This window comes from Amphiura filiformis, chromosome 18 (assembly GCF_039555335.1).
Source record: "Amphiura filiformis chromosome 18, Afil_fr2py, whole genome shotgun sequence".
NCBI lineage: Eukaryota > Metazoa > Echinodermata > Ophiuroidea > Amphilepidida > Amphiuridae > Amphiura > Amphiura filiformis.
Genome location: NC_092645.1, coordinates 13,780,103 through 13,807,536, shown reverse-complemented (window position 1 = coordinate 13,807,536; position 27,434 = coordinate 13,780,103). Strand labels below are relative to the sequence as shown.

At 37.2% G+C, this 27,434-nt stretch overlaps 1 protein-coding gene and 1 long non-coding RNA gene across 2 annotated transcripts in view; both read right to left on the bottom strand.

Annotated features, from left to right (window-relative positions):
* LOC140139894 (adenylate kinase isoenzyme 5-like) overlaps positions 1 to 27,268 on the bottom strand; it is a 31,975-nt gene extending 4,707 nt beyond the window's left edge. Inside the window, 16 exon segments of the mRNA XM_072161657.1 lie at positions 726 to 917; positions 2,806 to 2,922; positions 3,432 to 3,595; positions 6,253 to 6,490; positions 7,547 to 7,648; positions 11,687 to 11,785; positions 13,046 to 13,156; positions 13,964 to 14,031; positions 17,344 to 17,431; positions 17,887 to 18,081; positions 19,149 to 19,279; positions 19,282 to 19,338; positions 19,341 to 19,445; positions 20,310 to 20,441; positions 22,163 to 22,355; positions 27,110 to 27,268. Of these exon segments, the coding sequence (XP_072017758.1) occupies positions 726 to 917; positions 2,806 to 2,922; positions 3,432 to 3,595; positions 6,253 to 6,490; positions 7,547 to 7,648; positions 11,687 to 11,785; positions 13,046 to 13,156; positions 13,964 to 14,031; positions 17,344 to 17,431; positions 17,887 to 18,081; positions 19,149 to 19,279; positions 19,282 to 19,338; positions 19,341 to 19,445; positions 20,310 to 20,441; positions 22,163 to 22,355; positions 27,110 to 27,172 (2,055 nt within the window). The 5' untranslated portion in view covers positions 27,173 to 27,268.
* Positions 1 to 27,434, bottom strand: part of LOC140139898 (uncharacterized) — a 280,876-nt gene that overhangs the window by 23,876 nt on the left and 229,566 nt on the right. The window lies entirely within an intron of this gene.

Here is a 27,434-nt window from a genome sequence, read left to right as displayed (position 1 = left end):
ATTTCCAACCCACTAATTGAAGACCTCAGAACTAAAACGGGGTTAAGTCACAAAATCATGAAAAATGACTTGGTGTCTGTTTCTGCTACAGGAGGGTTTTCTACACCCTCGATGCAAATTCCATAGGGAAATGATGCGATAGAGCATTGACACTGCATGGACAAAATCCACCTCCTTGCATTGAAACTACATGGACATAACAACCTTCTTTGCCATTAAATGTGACATAAACCCCCTTTTAGTTCTGAGGTCTTCAATTTTAAATACTGATGACTCCAGTTGTTTTGAATTTTGAACAAATTGGATACAACATCAAGTTTTATTAAAGGGACAGCCTCACCCCCCCCTCACTTTTCACACAAAAAATGAGATTTTGATACCACTGGAAACCTCTGGCTACATGTTTATGTACAAAAAAATTTTTGCGGATTAATTTGTTTAGCAAAAATATTATCAAATTTGTATTTCATTCTGGTATACCAGAATTTAATTATAACACATTAGCCTATGGAGCAGAGAAATACACATAATCATGCATAACTCGCAAACGCAAAATCGGAATCAAATAAAATCTTGGGAATAAGCTTTTTTTCATCAATATCTAATGAAAAATGCTAGGATCACAAAATACTCCTTTAAAACACTTTTCAAATGACTCTTCATTTCAAATATTTTATATCCATAACTTGTGGTAACCAGCCTTTCAAATTGGTTCAGATGCATACCTTTTTCAGTTTGTTTTTCTCAGAGTAATAGTCAACCACTGGCTTGGTAGAAGTGTGAAAAGTTGTGAGTCTTTTCTTGATAGTTTCTTCATTATCATCGACCCTACCGCTAGTTTCAGCTCGTTTGAGTAACCTTGCTGTCAAAATTTCATCGGAAACTTCAAAATATAATGTGAAATAACACTCCGCTATCTGTAAGTTGGAATACAAAAGAATAGTTGGATTAATATGAATATATTTTATTTTGTGAATTGTCTTGTGACATCTCGACAGAAGCATCAGGAATTATTAATTCAAGTTCTATACTGTATCATGTACTTTCTTTAATACGCACAATATAGAAACGAAAGGTCAACTATATCACTCTTAACATGGGTCTTCTTTTCAGTATAGTGGTAAAACCTAACAATGCCCGCCGATTATGGGCTGAACAAACTATAGTTTAGTGATTATTACCCTGGAAGTTGTGTACTGTTCTATTGGCAATTGTGATACACATTTTGTTTCCGGAATCCAAACCATCGGAACAATTTAACTCAAAACTTAAAATAAGAATGTTTGGGTGATGGGACTTAAAAGATCAGACCATCCACCTTTAAAAAAGTCCAACAAATGGGCTATTTCAGTTGGAATACATGCCCTTAATCTCCCGCACAGGGAGTGTGAATTTCAAATGGAGTCACCCACTCAGGTAATTCCATTTGAAATTAACACCCCTATGTGGGAGATTAAGGTAATGTCTTCCATAAGGGGTGTAAGGATTTCAACTGGGACAGTCCTACAATTTTACCTACTAACAAAATCTCTCCTTGAAAACTTAAAAATTACAGCAACCTGCTGTATTTTACCAAAATAGTACATCTTCCAACAGATTACAATATTTATGTTGCTCTGTGGTGCCTAGCATGATAGCATCGTTGAATATACAAATAGTCACTGTTTTGTACAAGGATCTCCAAACCTCATTCACTTCCTCACACAAATTATAACACAAATTACCATATGGGTATGTTCCTCCGAAAGACCCCCATTTTTGGATATTGCAGCTTTGAAATACAAAAATAAAGCTCCGAAAGACCCTTGATTTAGATAATATTAGCTCTAAAGGTCCCTAAAGAAAGCCATCAGAAAGACCCTTGATTTAGACTGTTCGCAACTCCAAAAGACCCTAAATTAACTTTTTTGCAGCTCCAAAAGACCCCTTTTACCGGTACGCCATCAGCTCCCAAAGACCCATCACCTCAAAATTCCGGGGAACATACCCACCAAAAATTTAGGTGCCCCTTCCTCCCTGCAAAATCCAAGCTATATTGAACACATCTATACTCTGGTTGCTCTACGAAAAAGGAATTACTATCAAAACCACTAATCTATCCAGTTACCCCCTGCTGATGCCCTATTATATAGCTATCAACATGGTGTTCCATAATACCATTATTACATCACGATTTTTCTATCTTTTGGCTTGTCTACTGTGGTTTATCACTGGGGTGGGCTTGGGAGTGAATTTGGCTAAAGGGGGTAATTACTAGTAATTGGTCCTGGATAAACATCCCTTTTTCATAGAGCAAGAGGACAATAGGTGACCCAGGAATGACATCACAAGCCGTTGACCTCTGTTGACAACAAATCCGATTCAGAAGTCAAATTTGTAGTTTTCTGTGGTTTGTCCCTTTTCAAATCGGCCAAAATACTACCATTTCTATAACTTCTCGACATGGGGCCTCCAGCCAACAAAAAAAAAAGACTCTCCTCTACATGTTCATGTGTTCAGCTTCACATAAAATGTAATTTTCGCCAAGTATTTAACCTTTATTTTACCGAAATCGGCCCAGACATTTGCTCGATTCGAGGTCAAAACAGAATGTAAACAAACTGAGTCAGCTCTGCTACAAGTCTTCAACTAGTCGCTCTATCTGCTCCACGATCTATTGTAGGTTGAAAAGCGTAAGTGTAGTGTCATGTAAAATAAGTACCCAGATAGCCGGGGTCACCTATACTTTCTTGTATGCATGAGCTCCCGAAACTTTCTGCACACATTCCTAATTAGTCTCCCACGCATGCTTTGGTTTATACCCACCTGTTTTTCGAATTCTTCACCCTGTTGTACCTCCCTGGGGTAGCCATCGATGAGAAAGCCCGTAGAAGAGTCTACTGATGCCAGCATAGCTTCCTTCAATAACTGCAGAACTGTGTCCTGTATGTGAATAAATGATAGTATACACACAAATAAATGCACACACAACATATAAATATGCATATAGAAAGACATGATAGTGGATAGGCAAAACAAAAACAAAATCTTATTATCTTGTTCCTGTTCATTCGAGTAGCATTTTAATCACTATGTATCATTAAATCTACACTTTGAAAAAAAAAAACAGATGTGGAAATGACCAATAGATAAACTGGCCAATAGATACAAGTTGTAGTCCTACTATGTGCATGGCACATTGGATGGCCTAGGAAAAAGTTATCCCATATTTGCAAGATTATCCATGCCTTCAAGGTGAAATAAATGTACTCAGGTTACTATCTGGGAAATGGTGCTTTTCAATGTGGGGGCTTTAAAATTATTTTGTTCACTGTTTATTAGATGTTTTTATAAATGTTGAAGAAACCACAACATGCACTATATCAATCACACTACTGATAATAAAAAAGATGTTTAAATCCGTTTTCATACCCTAAAAGCAAAACGCTCACCTGTGATACTAATTCTCCCTTCTCCATGATTTCTGTCAGTTTTTGACCTCTTTCCGAGCCTGATTTGACCTCATCCCGTAGCAAATCACCAGAAGAGAGATGTGTGAAACCATATTTGGCAACTATCTTTTCACATTGTGTTCCTTTACCTGAGCCAGGGCCTCCTGTTAACAAATAAAACAAACATTTAGTTTCATTGTTAATTATTTTAACCTGTGATCTCAACACAAAATCAAGACATAACTCAAAATTTTCATAAGGAGATGGGCAACCCAAGTGGCAACCAGATTCATACCCTGGTTAAAAACAAGTACAAAAAAAGTACTGTACTTTTTATGTACTTTTAAAAAATGTACTTTTTTGGAACGCGAAATAAGTACATTTAAAGTATAAAAAAGTATAAGAAAAGAAAAGTACAGTAAAAGTATAAACAGACCAAAAGTACATAAAAGTACAGTGTACTTTATTTAGCCATAGGAAAAGTATACTTTATTTGGCTGTGTGAAAAGTATACTTTTTAATACTTTAAATGTACTTATTTCGCTTCCAAAAAAGTACATTTTTAAAAGTACATAAAAAGTACAGTATACTTTATTTAGCAATAGGAAAAGTATACTTTATTTGGCCATGTGAAAAGTATACTTTTTTGGTCTTGTGAAAAGTATACTTTTGAAAAGTATACTTTTCACATAGCCAAATAAAGTATACTTTTTAAATGGCCAAATTAAGTATACTTTTCACATGGCCAACTAAAGTATACTTTTCACATGGCCCAATAAAGTATACTTTTCAAATGACCAAATAAAGTATACCATGCTCTACATAGGCCTATGGCTTAATAATTATACTTAACATGCGATTAAATTTCAAAATTTGTCTTGTAAAAAAATTAGAAAAATTTAGAAAATATTTTTTAACTATCCTGGTTGCTTTCTTGTCCAGGTATTAAACGCAACACATGTCAATGTCAAATTCCTTGTCCCTCCCTCCGGGCACATTATTGCACCCCCTTAATTAATAATAATGTACATCACTTAATAGAGCGCCGGTATCCGTCAAGACACTCATGGCGCTTTGCAGAAACAACTAATGTACAATAATGCAAACAATATTATAATAATTAATACAAAATCAGATCAATGTTGAATAGTTCATGAATCAAGCCTGGGCATATATGCATTTTGGAACAAATGTACGTATAAGTTAATTTGCTTTGAAATTATGCAATTATGTTCTTGGTAAAGCGAACTGAAAATGGCAGGTTGTTCCAAATTTGTGCAGCTGAAACATGAAATGATCTGCTGCTGCCCCACTGGTTTCTGCAACAAGCTGTTTCTTGAGTCCTTGTGTAGCAGAACAGAGATTACGAGCTGGTGAATACTAGTTCTTACATTGAAGTTATCTGGAGCTGATAATATACAAAGTCTTGTAGACAACAAAATTCTTTGTTCAAAAGTAGCCAATGCAGGTCATGTAAAAACAGGTGTAATATATGTGGTTTCATGTAGGCCTATATGTTCATCATGCATGCAAGTCTCGTAGCACTCGAATTATGTACAGAGATGCCATACAAACAGAGAGTTGCCAATGTCTATCGTTGAGGTTTAATTAGTAATTACCCAAACCATAGACCGTTGTCCATATTGGGTATGTACATAGGCAGAATTCAGCAGTGTTGTATGTTGGCTGCATGGGCACTGAATGAAGCTGAATGAGCGTGTAAGCTTACCCAATTATCAGTATTATATGGTATTGCTTGGTGTTCAAAATATTTTAAACAATAACAAATACATAGTACCTTCTTTTGTGTCCAATTGAATCATCAGAAATCCAAGTCATAGCATAATTATATCCATGCAAAATCCACAAAATGAAAGCTCCCATCTCAATATGTCATGTCAAAAACAGCTCCAAACAGAATGACAGTTATTTTTCAAATTCACAACAATATTGCCATGTGACCAATTTGCATAACAGGTCAAATGGCTAATCCAAGAAAAGTACAAATTAAGTACACTAAAAAGTATATTTAAAGTACAGTTGGTGACCTTCTAAATGTTTAAGTCCCAGAAAAGTACAAATTAAGTACAATGGTGCTGTTGAAAAAAATGTCTGAGTCTGACAAAGTACATTTTAAGTACATTTCTTGAGGTCCAAAAAAGTTCAAGTCCAAGAAAAGTACAAATTAAGTACAGAAAAGTACAAATAAAGTACTTGATGATGGGCAAAATCTTTGGAGTTAAAGAAAAGTACAAATAAAGTATAGAAAAAGTATATTAAAAGTACAAAAAAATTTAATAAAGGGGGAAAAAAGTACAATCAAAGTACACTTTAATTGTACTTTTCACTCGAAAAGTACAATAAAAGTACAAAAAAGTACACATAAAGTATACTTTATTTGTACTTATTTTTAACCAGGGTATGTCACAGTTGTCCAAGTGCCACCTCATTGAATCCCATAAAGTTGATTTGCAGAAAGTCAAAATCCTTGAACGGTATGCAAGATAGTTTGAAAGTGCTGTCGACATTATATAGCTCTCTTCTAATCTGTTTTAATTCGAGTAACACCTCATGCAAATTGTCCTGGGTAAAATTAAGCCTATATTTAGTAGAGAGGCAAGAAGCTAACAGCTCTGTTATAATTATTGGGGTTTTTTTCGAAGCAAAATACTAATACCTATTACAATACATCCACAGGTCTAAGGAAATTAATAAGGTGTCACTGGATCTGGAATAGAGAACAGTAACCAATTAAAATAGTTCTTTGAGATTGATAATGTGGCTGGTAGTGACCACCATTAAATATGTCCTCCAAACTTACCGCATACAAAGATAATCTTGCAGCTTTTGAGTTTCTCTGCTGACCCATCATCTGTAGATTGCTGAGTGTCTTCTTTAACTGTGTCGTCTTTGACTGTGTCTTCTTTAACTATGTCCTCTTTGACTACGTCTTTATCTCCTGTAATGATAGCTTGTGTGGGTTCTATTGGGTCTTCTATGACTTGTCCAGGGGCTACTTCATTCAATACCTCAATGGCTTCCTTCATCAAGGTTTCTTTCTGTTGAGACAACAAGACGCGAAGAGGAATAGGAGAAGTTAGAGAAAAATTGTTTGGTACAATAGAGGCTGTCAGCCTTTCGCCATCTTGTGGGTACAAAAGATCTGCGTGTTCATGCCCCGGACACTACGCGCAGGGCGCAGCTTGCCACGCAGTTGTTATCACACGTCGGTGTGGTGATTTTGATGTTCACGCGTGGGGATCGAACGACCATCGCAGCGTGTACCCACAAGATGGCGGCATATGACGTCACGCTGACAGCCTCTATTATTACAATTGTTTATGTTAAAAGTACATGAGTCAAATCCATACACTGCCTATAAGACATAACATTAATCTGCCACACAGGGAATGTTAATTTTAAATGGGGTTACCTGAATGGGTTACTCAATTTAAAATCTACACCCCTGTGTGGGAGATTAAGTATGGATTTCAACTGGAATAGCCCATTTAATACCCCCCCCCCCCCCACACACACACTTTCCATTATAATAATAGTATCAACCTCTAGATATTTGTATTGTCAGGGAAAAATAACCTTGGTTGCCCTAGATGCCTTTGCCATGGTGCCCAAACAAAATTTTGCATCTTTAATTAAGCTTGTTGAGAGTTACAAAGGTCTGCACATACACTAAGCGTGCGTTACTGGCATAACGCATTACACTCATAATGCAAAAAAGCAATCAAAGTTTACCAGGTGTATGTTGAAATGGAGCGATTGCCGAATAGGGTGCAACTCTACTAGTCTTATTACAAGACTGCCATACCCAACCCTAAACCCTAACCCTAAACTCCGTAAATGAGGACTGGACTCAAGTCTAGCAAGTTGCACCCTATTCGGTAATTGTACCGTTGAAATTTACCCTCAGAAAATATACAGACCATTCAACAGCGCGTGATTTGTTGACACATACGATCAAATGATTGGCCCTCATGAATATGTGCGAAATTTACAGCATACAAAGCATGGGGACTTTGCCTTTTGGAAAAGGGTCTGTGGGTAACACATAATACAAGCTACATGCTTAAAACCCACAAAAAGCAAAATATACCTACCTTTAATCTTTCAATTACAGCAATTATTCCTTTCTCATTTGCATAATCCAGAGCTGTTTTGTTACACACTTGTGTCCTTTCTTGCTTGATTGTTTCATACATCTAGTGGAAAATAATACACATAACACATATAACTATCAAACAGTTTCAGAGCTAGCCAGAATTGGAACATACTCCAATAAGTGGCTCACAGGCAGCGTTCGAAATAGGGCCGGTTAGCCGGCCATTGGCCTGTAACTTTTTGGCCTGGCCGGTAACTTTTCTGACTGGCATCTAGTTGCCGGCCCGGCTGGCCGGTAACTTTTTAAGGTCAAGCCAGGCTGGCCTGTAACTTTTTGAGGCATATTTCGAACACTGCCCACAGGTCACCTGCTGAGAACCACGGAAATTGATGTGTCACAATCTGAGCCACTATTTTGATTTCAGAGTGACATTTTCTATAGCTTTTGGATAATCATAGCACCCACCATCACTGACTCTGTATTGCCTTGTCCAGTGCTGACAAACTTCTAAACACTTTTCCATATTCGCAAGACTTAACATAAGTATTTTCCATACAAAATCAGTATTTTTACTCAAGTACAAAAATATTCACAATATTCTTTAGCATTTTCAGTATTCTTAAAACAAATTTAAGCATTCTTTAGTCAAATCAAGGTTCGTCCTGCTAAACAAGTCAGCCAGATTGGACCTGATGTTCAGGACTTAGATGCTTGGGCAAAATACCATCATCTCAAGCTCAATCCGAGTAAGTGCAAGGTGATGCAGGTTTGTTTCATGAGGGAACCTCCCGCCCCTCCTAGTCTTCGCATTGCTGGGATTGAACTTGAGGTGGTGTCTGAGACTAAGCTCCTGGGCCTGACTGTCCAGTCCAATCTTGGCTGGCAGTCTCAGGTTAACAATATGGTATCAAAAAGCAGTCGAAGGTTGTACATGCTCTCACGTCTCAAACGCTTTGGTGTTCCAACTGGTGACCTAGTCTGTTTATATTGGTTATGTTCGCCCAACATGCGAATATGCAGCCCCTGTCTGGCATGGTAGTATTACCAACGACCAGGCACATCAATTAGAGGGCATCCAAAAGAGGGCTTGCCGCATTATCCTTGGTGCTAATTACTCATCCTACACAGATTCCCTTGACCAGTTGGAACTCCAAACTTTGAATGATAGAAGACTACATCTCTGTACATAGTTTGCTCAAAAATGTGTTGAATCTGATAGGTTCTCAGAATGGTTTCCACACAATATGAGGACCCACAATATGACCCTTAGACAGTGCAATAAGTATCATGTCCCCAGAACCAAAACAAAAAGATATGGGAACAGCTCAATACCCTATCTCACTCATCTACTTAATCAGTGCATCTCATCATGTTCCTATTCAGCTGGTGTGTTTAACTGTGATTTTATGACAGCATTTTTATCTTGATGTATTGAATTTGTCCCTTATAATTTGGCTGGTCCAAATATTTATGTGCAATATTTTGTTATTTATATGTTATTTATTAATTACTGTTTTATTAAATTAAATTTTTTAGTGCGTCTGGGGTGTGTGTGGGGGTGTGTATATGGAGGGCTGATAGGTCGGGTGTGAGTGTATGTAAGGTATGTGTTAGGGTGCATCTATAGCCCCCATAGTTTGCATTATTTTTGTCCATAGCCTTAACATGTTCCACTTGTCCCAAAACTAATCCCTACCAAATTTTATTGAATTCGGAGTTTGTCTTATGGGGCCACCGCAGGCTTGAAGTCCGAACATGGGCTTGTCCATTGAAATGTGTAGTAAAGTGAACTTTGCACTCTAAAAACACACTCATATCCTATATAATGCATGTAATGTATAAATGGAAAGAAGAGGGCCATATGAAACTTAACTTTAATACTCTACTGTGGGATTTGTTTGTTGGATATTCATATGAGGGTCAAAGGTCAACAGTTCAATGTCAATAAAGGTCAAAGATCAACCAAATAAGGTCAACGGTCAACAATAAACGAATACATGTATTATGACATTCAGACACCACATTGGTGAAGTAATTCTCACACAAGTTTTCAATGATCTGCAAATTGAGTTATCAAGATCGCTGGAAGTCACCTTACTTATTCACAAGATTTTGCAAGAACTTTGACCTGCTCCCACATGGAGGTAATCAGCCGCTTGCGCAATTGAATGTTGCCAATCTCTGTGACCCAGGGTTAAGCATGCAGATAGAAGAATGGAGAAGTGAAGTACTGCAAATCCTGAAAACACAGAAGGACCTGAAGAGAGATGATTATCTTGAGTTTGTGCATCCTCTTCTTAGGAAGCGCTGATGCTGTAATGTCAGCTAATTCAAGCAACCTGGAGCTTTTCATAATGATCTGTTTGCTTGAAGCCCAGATTTCACAGCTGCCACTAGGTACCAAGACCTAGGTATCAAGTGTCGAAAGTGAGAGAATTTTGTTATCTTCGCCACTCTGATGTACAGTTCGTGGTGGTTTGACTTCAGCTGCTGATGCTCCATGCCATGATCTCAATCTGTTTCACAAGTTGCTCATGTATGAGGCTGTGAATCCAGCCATTTCTTCAAGTACAATTAAAGCTTTGAAGCGTCAACTATACTTGACAAGAGAGATAGTGTCCGTTGCACTGTTACTGTTTAGTGATATAGTGCCCACAGATGAGCGATGTGCACTCGCTGATAAACTCCTTGCAGTTAAACCTGCAGTAAACATCTTAGCACCTAAGAAGCGGATTGGATTAGCCTTTGGAAAGCTTGAGCTTCTAACCAACATCATATGCAGCACCGCTGCAACATCTCTTGGAGACTTGGTCAATGAGGACTCATGGTTCACTATCTACATCCTGCAAATAAACACTGACTTTCTCACTGAAGATGTTGTTACATGGTCGAATTCTCCAGCATATCGAGAATCCTTTGCCAACATTGGAGCCATCAGTGTTATCAACGACTGTGCAGAACGTGGTGTAAAGCTTAGCGCGGACTTCTTGGATGCAGCAAGAACGGAAAAGCACTCCAAAATACACTACTTAGTTGTTGAACTAAGCCGCTAGAACGAACCAAATCTCCGAAAGCGCAAATCTAACACTGATGATTAAAACCAAACTCCTAAAGAAGCACTGAATTTCTTAATGAATGTAATAGGGAGTGCTGAAAATAGCATTTTAGGATTGTAAAACTTTTTTACATAAGGCAGCTATTACTTGATACAGCAATCAAGTCTGCAAACATAGCTACCATGTATAAAAAAATATGCAAATGCTTTGGAAATGGTCTAAAATATCTTTAAATTGATGAAATTAACAGTATTGAGAAAACGGCAGCTATAATACACCACACAAAGTATATGAATCAAAATAGCTGCCTTATGAAATTTTGGTTTGCTTATCATAAATGTTCTGATGGCTGGTGGACCCATAGGACGAAGTCCGATTTCGATGAAATTTTGTGTGAGGTATTTATTTTGATAGTGGAACACATTAATGCTATGGACAAAAATCAGAGTTAACATTTTAAAAATAGGGGGGCTATAGATGCACCCTAGTATGTGTGGAGAAGATGTAGGGGTGTGTGAGCTGTGTGACTGTGATATTTTGCCTCAACAAGTGCAATTAATTTCTTCGAGTAATTCTTATGGTGTTTTCATGTATATTTTATATGGTTTTTTTTATGTCTTTTAATGTAAACATTGCAAATGTAATATTTCATGTAATTTGGCCTACGGGCCACGAATTTGAAATAAATTTAATCTGAATCTGAATCTGAATCTGAAACTACTGGAAAAACTGTACTAATGTGCTATTTCATTTAAAATCGACACTCCCCCTATGGAAGATTTTGGAAAAATCTTCCACATTCCCCTATGGAAGATTTTGGAAAAAACTTCCACAGAGGCAGTATGAATTGCATTAATGGAATTAGCACACTAGGCAGCTCCATTTGAATTTCATACACCCTCTGAGAAAGATTCAACCTGAATCATCCACAGAGGGAGGCTGAGTTTTAAATAGAATGGGCTAATGTGCTCATTCCATTTGACAATCTTACCCTGTGTGGAAGACATTTCCAAAATATTCCAGTGAGAGTGTGGACTTTAAATGGATTAGCCGATAAACAGCTCAGCTGATCTAAGACTTACCTCGTATTTATGCTGTAAGTCAACATCTTTCTCGATGAGATACAACGCTACCTCTTCATGGTTGTTAACAATAGCTAACATCAGTAATGACCACTGGCCCTGAAAAAGCACATAGTATATTCATAAGGATACACACTTGGGTAGGTGAAAATCCAGATATGCAAATTGCATAATTTCATTTCATATTTCATATTTATTTAGTCTTATCAACAACAACAATTGACATTTTAAAAGGCACATATAGAAAATACTTAAATACATTTTATAAAAACAGAATAAGAATATATATGATTCAGTGCTATTTTGAATTTGGGCTAAGAAAGCCTATAAAAAGCATGTCTACTCATTTATTTCTGTAATGCTATATTTTCATTTTCAACCATTTTGCAGTTCTTGAAATAAAACTCTGTTATACATCAGCATATGGTATGGAAGTGCATATATAACTTGAGTTTGCTCCTTGTGTAGAATATCATAGAGTACCGAAGTGATGACGTCACAGAAAACTTTTTTCGCATTTCAGCGTTTTGAATACCATACAGTTATGAACCAGGCCAATTTACACTGATTTCAATGGGGCTAATTATGTATTCATGCGGCCATATCTCCGGCCCTCATGATCTGATTCCCACCAAATTTGGACTGTGGATGTTTTTCATCATGTTCTACTGAAATATGGTCATGAAAATGCTGAAATGCAAAAAATAAAATTTCATGACGTCACACTTCAGTACTCTATAGGGATCATCCATATCAACATCATCATTGCCACTGTCTTGTCATCATTGAGTCATCATTATGAACTTAGGTCTAAAACAAGTAAGTCTCAAATCTTGCGAAGATCCAATGCGTTCCCCCCTCCCCTCCCCCTTTTTTTCTTCTTTATTTCCTCCCAACACAAACTCGGTCAAAATAAGCTTAAGAAAATTTGAGATGCTCAGAACCAAACTTACATTCTTAAACACAAAATGAACTATTTTCACTAATATAAAATTTCACTAATTTAAAATTTCAAAATTCTTCCAACAGATGCTTTTAAAACATATTTCGTTGTTGGGCAGGAAAACCTCATATGTACTTGTAGCCCTTGAACATGCTTAAAACAAAACTGCCAAGAGGTAACATAGGAGGTTTTGCTTTATACATGTTCAGGGGCCAATGACACATATTAGGTTTTTCCTGCCCAACGACGATTTGTACGATTTTTGTAAAAAAAAAATTATTGGGAAAAAAATTCAATTGGCCAATTTCTCCCGAGACAAATGCAGCTTAATGTGCAACATAACACGAGCTTTGAAACATCCAATGTACTTTTTTGGCTTTATTTAAAGTATTATTTTGAATTAAATTATTACTAACCTTATCATCGGAGGGATCTGTGGAATTCACTTTCACATTGATATCTTCACCAGCTTCTACAAGTTTCTTGACTTCATCAATGTCACCTTCCCACACGGCCTTTTCTAAACCCTGTCATATTTTACAACAACAATATGTACACATTATGAATACCTGCAACCAATTTTCTGTAAAGCATGTTAAGGACAGAGTAAGTAAGCGTGTGCATGGTACATCAGCACACTGAGGGAACAATAGCAATTTGAAGCTGCACCCAATTACATATCACTGATATAAAGTAAAGTGTGCTGAGGTTTGTGGATCAACGTCTAGGCGTTGTGCCTGTGCGTAATGCACTATAAATCACTGCATTTTTCTTTTTTGATGTCACTGCCACATCAGGGTGAAATATGGTATATAGGTATTGGCTAATTTGGTAATATTTGGTGCTGTTTTTCAAACCGTGTTTTATTTCATAGCGGCAATTCAGGGTTTGATTTATAACCAACCGGCAACAAGTAACCTTGAGCAGACGACTTCTTTGTTCATCAAGCAGGTCGAGTAGAGAAAAGGTATGTACACACTTTAATTATCGTGCCAGTAAGGTATAGTCAAATTTGGAAACCACAGCTTGTATATGTGTACATGCGTTAAATGCTGTGGATAGCAATTTACACTTACAGAGAGCCAGTCATTTGGTATATTTTATGAAGTAAACATGATCAGTCGCCAGTTTCAAGACATCCTGGTTGTTGATGTTGGCATTCTTTGGCCTGGTTGGCATTCTTTGTTTGCAGCTAAGACGTCTTGAAACTACCAACTTGTGACTTTATGCTCATTTCATGGTAGCTGGTCACAATTATGATTGTTGATTGTTTGGTATTATAATGATATAGAACATCTCAGGTAATCTTTACTTTAATTTAAAATATATCGTACCTGTACTCCAGCAGGTGGTTCTGGTTTATCACTGATGATGGGCGGTAATGGACTTGTACTCTTACCAGCTGTGAAAGGAAAGGAGTTGTAAAGGTTACTATCTAGCACAATTCTTCTGTATTACATATTACACAACCTGAATTAACATTAGGCTAATGAAAGTGGATCATTAGCCTAATGTTAATTAGGCTAATGAAAGTGGATCATTAGCCTAATGTTATTAGGCTAATGAAAGTGGATCATTAGCCTAATGTTAATTAGGCTAATGAAAGTGGATCATTAGCCTAATGTTAATTAGGCTAATGATCTAATGAAAGAGGATCATTAGTTTTCAACTGGACACCTCAAACAACGATAAGGTAATTTTTGATTATTCATGTAACACTTCATATTGCACAAGTGCAAGGTGATGTATTGGTTTAAAACATGCTTTGATGATATCTGAAAGCAGTTGCAATCATGTGGGATTGTTCAATACACAAGGGTCATTCAATAAATTCCATTCTTATTACTTTGGTTCTGTACATGGTATCTTCTTCAAACCCAGCATGATTCTACATTGTAATGTTACCTACAATTGAGAGCAAATGTAAACACAGCCAAATTAAAAAGTCTCCAGGAGTTCCGTCCCCATTTAATCAGAGTCTGGTGAGTTATGGCAAGATAATTTGTATAATAATTTTCTATACACTTTCCTTCGAAGGTTGATACCAAATTTGATATCAAAAGTTAAATCATCATGAGCATAGGAGCCGTTGTTTGGAAATTTGTGCAATTTCAAAAATGACAAATTATGAATTGACCACGCAAAAGTCAATGCATGGTATCAGCTTATTATGTGGCCTGAAGCAACCTGTACAGGAATCATTGTACACTTGCTCTGCGCACAATTGAAAGAGCGGGGTATTTGATTTGCATTTTGGCATGCTTGGGTAAACCTTTAACCTGCTGGCCTATTCAGGCGACGTAATTCTTGGCACTCACGCTAGTTCCGCTATGTGATACAATTCCCTATGTCATTTTTAAAATTGCACAAATTTCCAAACAAAGGTTCCTCTGCTCACGATGATTAAACTTTTGATATCAAATTTGGTATCAACCTTCGATGGAAAGTGTAAAGAAAAATATTATCAAAATGATTTTGCCATAAACTCATCAGACTCTGAGTAAATGGGGATGGAACTACGTACTGGAGACTTTTTAATTTGGCTGTCTTTATATTGACACCTTTTTCCCGATTTGTGTAATCGAACCAAAATAAGATTTGATACACCGGAAACAGTAAAAAATTTAAAAACATTTTCATAAAAATATGAGCGTATTCCTTGTACGAGATTAGCTCAATATGCAAGTGTTATGATTATAAATGCTAACAGATAACTAAACAGCATCAAATTTGTGACCAAATAACAAGATGACCACTGATCTTGGTGCTGTACAGTGGGTTGCACAAAGATGCAGTTGCCAGGGGAGTCAACATATATAGACAAGGTCAAAGAAGAGGAGAAACAGGATGAAGCAACTACATGTTGCATCCTAGTATCATATAAGGAACACAACAATGCTGCAAATATATCAAGGGAACAGGCACTAGAAGATGTTTGTTTACAGCTCTTTCCTGATGTGAAAGAATTTTTTTCTGCAATATTTTGATGAGAAGTGGCAAGCATGGGTTGATGTGACACACTCACCAAATCACAGACCACAGCAGAGTAAGGATAATTGATGCCACCAATTGAAGGATCAGATAATGAAAAAAATAAATCACCAAAGCTCAGCCAACTATTTGAAGCAGTTTGTGGGGAATTGAAACTTCAGAAAGCGAGCAATAGTTGGGAGGAATAATGGCCAGAAAAAAAAGATGTGGAAATAATCTGCTTGTCAACATCACACTAGGTTGGATGCATTGCATTCACCGATACAGTCAAGTAAGAAAGCATTCTGCAGGGAATAGGACAATACAACCGAAATTAAATCAAAATGCCACCTACAATGAAATAATTGATGAAGGAAACAAGCTATCAACTGACGACAGCATGGCCAGAATGTAGCTGCTAAGCTGTTACCCGTGTTAAGGGGCGTGTTCAAATGAAGCCCATTCTTCGGCAGCTGCACTGGCTGCCCATTTGGAAGAGAATTGTTTTTAAAATTCTTCTTCTTACTTTCAATGTTTTAAATGGACTGGTACCGCGATACATAGCTGAAATGTTAACAATATATGAGCTTACAAGGACATTAAGATCATCAACTTCGGAAGGTAACCTGCTTAAGCCTCCATCCGTCAGAACCATCAAGATGGCAACATATGGAGACCAACCATTCACATCCGCAGCACCCAAATTATGGAATAAGCTGCCATCAAACATTTGCGCTATAGACTCACTTGCAAAATTCAAATTGCTGCTAAAGACACTTCCACCTTTTTGACTGCCAGATGACTGAGAACTTGTTCTTGATCTTGTCAAAACTTATTCAGGTGCATTTTCGTATAACTTTTTCATAATGTATCTGTTTTTCTGCTGAGGATTCGATGTCATTAATTCATGTATTTTCTGGTTGTATTTTTGTGCTTCTTTGCTTTCAGTCACGGTATATCACCGCGCTCTCCATACTGTGTTGCCTCCAGAATTTGCTCCTCCCGACATTAAATCTGTGCATGGTTGTTATATAATTGAATACTTAAGTGGAAGAAGAGCCCAACTCCAATTTTTTACAAAAATGAGTTAGACCCAGCATTTTATTGCCAGCAGACTGTTCTTTATTGAGTGTGAAAGATGAGCCAAACTCCACTCTCAAAATAGTCTTCCATGTACACTTAATCATGGTTTTCATGGAAGAAAGGCCCAACTCCATGGAGTTGGGCCCTTCTTCCACAAACATTGGGTTAAAGAGGAATTTTGTGCATCCATGAAATCTGCTTTTGACAACAATAAACTTTCTTGCTAACATATTACATGGTTCTACTTGTGCAATTAATGGATAATTTCCAAATTTCTGTAGCTATTTATAACATATCTGGCACTTGCAGTATATTAGTGGAAGAAGGGCCCAACTCCAGCTCGTATTAAGACCTGTACTGTTGCCATGGAAACACATCATATATGATTTAGAATGTATGTAAAACTGTATGTTAATGTATTAAAGGTCCCCTGAAGATGAAAACATTCTGTCTATAAAACGTTTCCAAATATTAAGTTTTTTCTTAATATCTCAAAAACGGTTTTGATGGAGTTGGGCCCTCTTCCACTCAGGTATATTTCAATTGGTTTCTTTAATGCTCTTTTCTATATTTCTGTGATATCGTTTAAGGGCAAACTAATTCTTGTACATACATTTTGTCTTTTAACTCTGTATTCTCTGATGTCTGAACACACACTTACCAGCAGGTGTACGTGGTAAAAAGAATTTCTTGTCAAAGACATTAGCAATGTCAAAGAACACCTCATCCTCATCACGATCTGCATCAACCTGCAAGTAATGAAAGTGCACATTTTAAATTATAACTTATTAATTACACTCCAAATGAAAAATAAATTTTTGAACAGAAACCTGTACATATTGTTCCCATCATTTGAGACACAAGCACATCCACTTCCGAGCACTGCTGTGATCGATAAACATTTTCCTTTGTTTGCTTTAAATGGTCGCTCCATGTGGAGACATGCTTGGGTCCTGATGGGACCCGTTTCAAACAAAATGTTCAAGCCAGGCTAAAAGCCTATAAGCATACTGGCCTATGTGGAAAAAGTGAGAAACAGATTTGAAGAGAAAAAGAGAGAAAAAGGTTTGAAGATAAAAAGAGAGAAACATGTTTGAAGATAAAAAGAGAGAAACAGGCTTGTGATCATACAAGATGAAGATCAAGGATGGGACGAGATCAAAAAACCCTTGATCCAATCTCAAATGCCAGTTGTTCAACATACCTTCTGTACTTGTATTTGGCCAAACTGTTCTATGACTGGAATGGTCTGTTCCTTAAATGATGCCAATCTCTGTTGGATGGCTGTGTCAGAATCATCAGTTCTCCCGCTGGTAGCCATGCGTTTCTCCAGTCTGGACTTGAGTCTGTGTTCTGCACAGTCTAGAAGGAGGACCATGTCAGGTGTCTCAATACCAAACTAATCATCAAATAAAGAAACAAAGACATGGTTTACAGAAATTGGTGAAATAAAAGGGGAGTTTGTTCTCATGGGTGTGATCAACGATTTCAAAACAATCCTGAAACTACTTGGTTACTATCAAAATAATACAGAAAAATTGTGAGCGTATGGAGCGGGCGACCTGAGCATCATGACTCATGCGATGGGCAATGCAGGTGTGGGTCTTGGGAAGCGCCTCAAGCTCTTTTTTTAGCCTATTTGAAGGCTCAAGGAGAGCTATTTTGGGCATGGATTTCATGAAATAAAATTCAAAGCATTAATACACATTGCATCAAAACAAAAACCCACTTCCCTGAAGCACCAAATTGCTATTAAAAAAATCATACTCCTGGTCCTGGTTCTTTATCCCCTTTCTTACAACATTTCTGATTGGATAATTATGCGATATATTCATCTGTTTGACCAATTAAAATCAAGCTCATTCTTCTTCAGCCTTACCGCCATTCTTACCATGTTGCTGATTGGCTCAATAAATCACATCACAATAGACTTGTTGTAACCAATCAGCAGGTAGTACTCATCATAGGGTTAAACACAAATAAACATTAAATTACAGGTATGGGTGCTATTTCTAATCGGAAATTTATTCTAGGTATTTTAAATCTATTTTGTTATCCTAGTGGAAACAAAGAATACACAAGTTATAATATCAAACAAATATTGAATATCTTTATTTGTACAATGGAAATAATATTTTCATTTGGTGAAATATATACTGTTCCTTCCATTCAAGTTCAACTAATCAAAGCCTAGTTGAATAGTCCATATTTGACCTTGTGTAAAATTTCTTACCATCATTACTCATAAATATTCAATTGTCTATTCCAGTTGAAATCCATACACCCCCTACGCAAGACATGACCTTAATCTCCCATAAAGGGGGTGCAGATTGTAAATGAAGTCACCCATTCAGGTAACCCCGTTTGAAATCCACACTCCCTGTGTGGAAGATTAAGGTCATGTCTTCAATAGGGGGTGTATGGATTTCAACTGGAATAACCCAAAATACTATTGATTTGTTTTACCTCTCTTTCAAATGCAGCCTTCTGCTCAGATGACCTGGGATAACCTTCAATAACAAAACCCAGCACATCAGGTTGTTCCTTCAAGATCCTGTCAATCTTCTCCTTCAAGAGTTCTGTCGCCTTGGCCTCGGAACCAGCTCCCCCCTCAGTATCAGCTCTGCGATCATTTTCCATCCACCGTTGTCTTTCTTTTTTCTACACAAGCCCGTAATGTTTCTCCCACTGATATATGGAAGTAGCCAGTGTATCTTTCTGCTAGTCTCTTACACAGCCCTGCCTTGCCGCTACCAGGTCCACCTTCACATGAAAAGAGAGATAGATGTTATACACGAGTGATTTCATTGAGGGAAAGGACTGTCTCGTTGAAATGGGCATCCATTTTATTGGTCATTTTAAATGGAATTTGTCAAATAAATGTCACATGTGATTTGTTAGACACAGGTGATAAGGCGATAGAGCGATTGAATGTTAAGACCTCATGAATATGCAAAAATTCTCATTGCATACAAAGTATGAGGACTTTTCCCGTTGGGGCGCTATCTGTACCATCTCTTAAAAGGGAATGTCGAGACCCACAGCATCATCCTCCCACTTTTCTCCAAAAAAGTTGATATTTTATACCACTGGAAACCTCTGGCTACATAATGTTTAAGTACAAAACATTTCTTGCAGATTAATTTGTTTAGCAAAGATATTGTGAATTTTGAATTGCGTTCTGGTGCACCAGAACGAAATTACAACACATTGTCTATGGAGCAGTGTAATACACATAATCATGCATAACTCGCTAACACAAAATCAGAATCAACTGAAAATTTTAGAATAATATTTTTTTCGTGGATATTATCTACTGAAAAATGTCATAAAAAGAGGATGCTAGGATCCCTGAAATGGCCCCTGGTCCCATCTAAATTTAGGAGCTGACCAGGGGACACTTTTCTTCAGAAACTGGCCCGTGGTCACTACACCCAAAAATTCAATTTCATAGCATAGCCATTAATGCATGATGAACTTATTCAGAACAAATATTGGCCCCTTGTTGATTAGAAGTGGCCCCTGGTTCCATGTTGAATGAAGTGAACCAGGGGTCATTTTGTGTAAAAAGGAGCCCCTGGTTCACCATTTCCTATTTTCACCCTTGGTTGTAACTCAGTCACTCACCAATTACAAATATGTATTTGACATTCCTGTACTTCCTCTTGCCGTGGGTGGGTGTAATGGGAGGTAGTGGACTTGTCCTGCTTAATTCTGGTGGATGAACTGGATCTGAAGAAACCTCAAGAGGTGCTGGAACTGAAATTTCAGAAAAGTCATTAGGATAATTTAGAAAATCTTTGTGTGCTTAGGTTACCTCATACAAGCTCCACATTTGATAGCTCCAATATCTGACTCCAAAATAAATCTGAATTAACACCATGTCATGGGCCCAGCTGCAGCATAAGTTAAATGTGGTTTAAAGGGAATCTGTACCATAAACTAATCAATGGCTATATAGTTGCAGTAATAATAAAAACGACAAACAGTAAAAGTCCCAAGCTTATATACGTCCAAATAAAGGAGGAATTTTTAATTCCTTACGACGATCAGCGGTGAGTTTGCGATCCATGGTGGCTGCCATATTGATACCCGATGTATTTTTTATTATGCTGTAACGGTACCCCAATTTTGAAACCAGCGAAATCTGTGCCACAAGCCTCGTCCCTCGTGAATTTTGGTGACACGAAGCGAATACTACCAAAGTTCAGATTCAACATTCGTTCAAAAGAAAACGCGACAATTTTTACCCATAAAACTACAGAAGAACATAAAAAAATGTATTTTAAGTAATATTTATGATCAACAATGTCTTTTGAGAACGAAAAGTTAAAACAGCACTAAAAACCAAAATTAAGCTGTAGGGGTCACAAATGCCATACAGCAACACACGCTTGCCGTGGGTATGTGTGAAAGGTTACACTACCGCTTGTGGCAGAAAGGATTCGCAAGCAGCTATCATGGCGGCTCCCTTGAATTGCAGAAACGAAGGATTAAAAGTGCTTTTTCTTTGTTAGGAATATTCCGAAATTCATACAGAGCGTCTGGTATGTTTAATTTAGTGGTATATAACTATATTAGCCATTGATTAGTTTATGGTACAGATTTCCTTTAAAGGCATCATTTTATCAGCAAAATTGACATCCCTAAATAAAAACCAAACCTTCAGAACTTTTCACACCAAAAGTTTCACAAGTTCAACTCAAGGAGAAAAATGAACAATATCAAAAAGAATTTCATGTGATGACCATACTATAACCCGAGACTGAATTAAAAAGACTACAGGTAAATCAGGTAATTCTTGGCCAAGCTCAAACACTCGGAATGCTAGTGGCCACATAGTGTGGTACAGAAGAAAGCATGCACACATCTTCATTGTGTGCATACTTAGTACGCTACATGGACGCAACAGATACGTTTGAACTTGGCCAAGAATTACTTAATTTACCTGTAGTTTGCTTCTGATATCAGGGCAAAGGCATGAAGTGATTGGTTACTGACCTGCGCAGTATGGCATTTTGGGTCTGTTTGACATGATGTCAGATGCAAACTAGTCTTTTTAATTCCATCTTAGATTTATATAAATGCACAACAAAACACAACGGTACACAAGTTGTTTATTCCAGTGTGCTTTATGATACTAAGTTCAAAACTCAAATTCAAAAGAGGAATCAGGTTTTTTTTAATCACAACTGACATATTCTGTCAAAATATTGATGACTTGGGCTTTCATTTATACATGAAATTTAGGGTGTCAAAATGAAACAACTGAATTTCATTTTAAGTTATTGAAATTTTTTTTTTAATGAAATACATTGCATTGAGCCAAAGATTACTTATGTGCTTATACCCAGGTGTACCCTTGTATTTAAGACATTTTTAAAAACTACGGAATATGCTGTGGGCTTATAGTAAGTGTGTCTACGTGTATACCCATACCCATATTTATTACAATAATTATTAAATCGCATCAAACCCACCTTTTTTAGCGCCTGGTTGTTTATCCTTCTCAGAAACAATAGGTGGTAATGGGCTTGTCCGCTTTACTTCCTCCACAAAACTGTTCCACTTGACGCCGTTGGTTTCTCGTTTTTCTTGGACAGTACCAAGACAGTTGAGCATGTACCCAATATGATCCTCGGGTTTGTTGTACATCAAACCAGTCATCAGACTCTGAAAAAGAAAAGAAAGTGTTCAATCAGACCGTGAATTAAGCCCAGGCAAAAATCTTGCTTTTCTCACCGCAATTCTTGATATTAATTTAATGAGTAATTATCTTATTTTTCAAAAAGTCAAAAAATGCCCTACAAAGTTCTGAAAATCACAAGCTCCATGCAGGGTCTTAGCTTGAAATTGAGGTTTGCCATCAATTGAATAAAATTGCCTGTCCTAATTTAATCTTTAAAACATTTACCGTATTCATTCCAATAAGCACCCATGCCTCAATAACAGTGGCGTACCGTGGCCGCCCCAACCCTGGGGGGCTGAAGAAAAAAACAATTTTGCCGCCCCTTCTTTAACAGCCCGAAAAGGTTGACCCAATTTTTTTCACGGTCGTTTGAAAAATTGACGAGCAAAAAAAAACAAAACAAAAAAAACAAAAGGAATTTAGGCGCTAGCGCCCTAAAAGCAACCCTTTTTCAAAATTTTTTTGGCTTTTCCAATTTTTTGCGCCCTTTTTTTATTTGCCAATTCGTTTTGCCGCCCCCTCGTTTATACCGCCCCTGTTTTTTTGCCGCCCTTTCTTCTTCCGCCCCTTCGCTTTTTGTCGCCTCTACTTTGACCCGAGGCTAAGCCTCAAAGCCCCCCCCAAAATACGCGCATGAATAAGCGTCCACCTAGGGTATTTTCAATTTGCTAAAGGGTACCATTCATGTTGAAGTTACAGATAGATGTCGATACAGTGAAATAGCTGCAGGACTGCAAGTTTGGCGTAAACTTGCAAAACAATTCCTGCATCAGAAAAGCTATTAGAATGTCTCAGTACCCTTTTATAACATACGTAAATTTGTCTCTAATAAACGCCCCTTACGAAAAAATTAGGTAAACGAGGTAAAAAATAAGCGCCCACCCAAAATGACTTTGTTAAGCGCCCTGGGCGCTTATTGGAATGAATACGGTACTCCAGTCCATTTGCATTTGGGGACCAAAGAGCTCAAATATGTGTTGCTATGACCTTGTTTTGCAAATCTGGTCTACTAAAAAGGCCAATAGCCTTTCAACACCTACAATTAATTTATTATAATGTAGCATCTGTAAAAGGCATTAATTTTGCCCGTCCCAGGAGCAAACTTCCCGTCTGACGGGTGGCTAGCTGCTGTGTTGACAACTCATGTCATCAAGTAAGTTTAAATCCACTGTAATCAGTGTGTAGTTGATTGATCTCTAAAATGTCATTTGAAGTTTTCAATAAAAATTGTAATAGTTTAAATTGTCAAATTTATTAAACTGAGAAAGAATTTATTACATTGTATGTAAACAACATCTTGTGGTGGAAACTTCTTGACTGTTTACATTTTTGAATTAGCAGGCATAATTTGTGACTTAAAAAAATCCTGCCCTCTATATATCCAAACATTTTTTTATTATAATCTATCTTATTTGGTGGCAATTTTCCAGGAAAATGTTGCTTTTAAAAGCAAACCTTGTTTTCTGCCTAATAAAAATTGTGTTTTTTGATGAGGCCTACCGTATGCCTATTTTGAACCCATGTTGGATTTTACCTAGCGTCTCTGCGGTGTTGACAAGGCGCAACTCACATGCATCCATATGGGAGCAAAATTAATAATGCGTAAAGCATACGCATACACACTATGCTTCACAGTCATCTTGTAATGTTGAGGGTAGACGAGGTATTGTTGGTCGAAGCAGCCAAAAATTTTTCATTATTTAAATCATTATTGAAAAATAACACTTTGATGTTTTGCATAAGTTTATTCTACAAATCCTAAAAATTGCTTGATTTGTTGTTGTAAATGGTTTATATGTATGTACGTTTTACAAAAGTGTTGTTGTTTCAACCCTCTCTTTACAACATAACTCAAGAACCACAGGACCTGGCTACAAAAGTATATCTGTGATATTTGAATTCTTCTACACACTCGCTATTGAATGATCAATGCAATTTTTGCCAAAGCTCAATTCGCAAGATGCTGTGAACTACCAAATCGCAACAGTTTATAATCTAGTTGCTAACCTTAACATTGCAGAAGTATGCTCTCATCAAAGCTTTACGACAAAATACATCCATTTGGTGCAGTTAAGGAGGTACTACACCCCTGGCCAATTTTGTGCCTATTTTTGCATTTTTCTCAAAAATTATAGCGCATTGGTGACAAGTAAGATATATGTATATTATAGGGGCAAGGACTACAACTACTGCACTGTCAGACGATGGTGGACTACATTATTCAATGTGGCAACAGCCAAAAGCGTAAACAAAACAGACAATATGACGGCAACACTGCCTGCACGACGGACGCAATTATTTTTTCTCGGAGCCAAGATCCGTTTTTAGCTCTATTGGCCGGGTGGCCCCATTACAGAAAAAAAATGCACAAAATATATTTCCCAGTGCAATATATACATTTTCACATGAAAATAAATAATTTTAAATTCAAAGAAAAAAGAAGAAGAAAAATTTCTACTCATCGCCGGGGATGGGAATCGATCTCCGGACCCTTTGCGTGGGTGGCGAGATCCGTAACCACTACACCAGGGGAAATTTTCAGTATATATCGTAACATATCGTGCGTTATTCATACAAAAAAAATTAAAAAAACAGTACTTGCAATGAGGTTCACTGGCGAACCTCAACGGATTTAGACTGATAAAATAGTGCTTAACTAGCGGGATACCCGCGCTTCGCGCGGGTCCCCGCTAGATTAGTAAATGGGAGCGATCACTAAAACAGGAGGAATTACTGAAAAGGTAGAATCATTGAAAGGTTAATTTTATTTTTCTAAACCTGTCCCTTCTTGCATCTCCCTTTTCTTTACAGTTTATTCTGCACGGCCTAGTTTGTTTCCATTAAAACAAAATGCTATTTAGCTTGTGATTTTCCGTTTCCATGTTATTTATCTATCTAGGCCTAACCCCATTCCCATTATTTTCTAAATCTATCCTTTCTTATACGTTTCCCTTTATAGCTTCATTTTTATCAGCTGCTTAGCTTGTGATTTCCCGTTTCCTTCAGTTGTTATTTATTTTTCTTATTTTTCGAGATTAGTTTCTAATTTTAACTTCTTTTTTCCCTTAATTTTCCTGATTAGTTTCTTTCTTTCCCTCTTTAGTTAGTCAGGCTCATATCACACACTATAGGTGGCGCTATTCGTCCATAGGGAAGTGGAATGTGCCTGTACAGTCCAAAAATGGCTTTACTGTGGGGCTCAATGGAAAAAATTACTAAAAATTAATTCTGACAACCAAAACCTAAGTGATGTTGACTTATGTTGGTACTGGCATGATACTGGATTCATAAACTATCACATAGTGCAATCCATGTTCCACCAAGTTGACACTTGATTTAGCTCAAAAGCAATTTGTGTGTAAATCAAGACCATCCAAAACAGCTTTCTTACAGTAAAGAATAGGAGGTCATCTGGGGTCACATACAGTAGTGTACATTGTACATGTGCCTGCTGTCACAATTTCACACACAAAATTTTGGTCAATTTGGTGACACTATTTTTGTCTGTAACTTCAAAAGTATATGCACTAGAAACATGATTGACCCCTTATTGTTTAGGTAATTTGATTCTCTTTCAAATGAAAGAACTTTCAGCTAAAAATATTGAACTTCAAAATTTTATGAACATACCTACTTTAGTTTACTCCCGTTTCATTTAGTTACTGTAATCATAACCTGTATAATAGGCCTACCCGTAGGCCTACCTTTTTTGTCTTCTTCTTTTTTTTCTATTCATTTAGCTCCTTTCTTTCTCTTCAGTTTCTTTTGCATAGGTCTATTTTGTTCCCATGCTGCTTAGCTCGTGATTTCCGTTTCCATGTTATTCATTTATTGAGCCCCGTTCCCATGCATTATTTTATAAATCTACCATTTCTTACATTTCTCCTTTCAGTTTTGTCTTCCTTTCTTTTCTTTTCTATTTCTCTGGCACGGAAAGTTGGTCTGTGCATATTATGCACCCGTGCGTCGCGCGTCACATTGCTCAATGCGCGACGTACTAACGCCAACCCCTGCTGCCAGTTAGTTACGGTACGCGCTACCACTGAGTTTTGACAACAAAAAATCCCGATGAGAAGGAGGTCCCTAAAAGGTCCGTTCATACTACCACCGCATTTGCGATGCATTGCTTTGCGATGCTGATATATAGATTATTTTTTGCCGCACTCATTGCATTTCCAAGTTATTAAGTTTTTTATTGAGATATCATGGATATCAGTTGATATCGCAATGCAGTAGTTTGCAGTACGATGCAGTGCAGCAAAGCAACGCATCGCATCGCAAATGCAGTGGAAGTATGAATGGACCTTAACCCTCACAAACAAAGGGGAAATAGCCTTGAAGCCCTTGTAAAACCAGTGTGCGCATGTGCAGTTCCCCTTTCTCGAGCTGGTTGCTATCGCGGCGCTTGTGCAAAGGGGACGAAAGGGACAATGTCAATGTTCCCGGTCCGGATGTCCGACCGAGTGAATCAGAACAGTCAACGGACAGGCACAGCACCTCATTCGCCAATCAATATAGAAAATATGCATAGCATAGGTAGCCGCGGCCGATTGTTCGGCAGCAGTGTGAAAGGTCTTTGCAAAAGCCTGTAGTGTAGTACAATTGACATTTTGAATAGCAAATTCGCTATGTTACGCAAAATTTTGTAGTATTAACAAAAAATAAGTAAGCTTAAATTACACCCTGCTAGTGCTACTGTTTATACTCAATCTGGACCATTTCAACATTGTTTTCTTACCTCAAATAACTGCGGGATCTCCCGCTTGGAGAGATACGTCTTTGTATCTTCTCTTGATGTCATTTTAAGCTTGAAATCCGTAAAATTATACCATAAAAATCGCTGTGCTTCGTGTACCGCAACCAAAACAACAACGCATGTATTCCAGATTTCTAGTACGAAAAATGTATTTATTTTCCTAGAAGATAAAAATAAATATTTTTTACTCATAAATGTCCGAATAAAATTAATTTATATAATTTTATACCTGTTTGTAATTAAACTGGTACTATTTAAAGGGTATATATACTTTAAATGAATGAAAATAAATATTTTTAAATCTCTA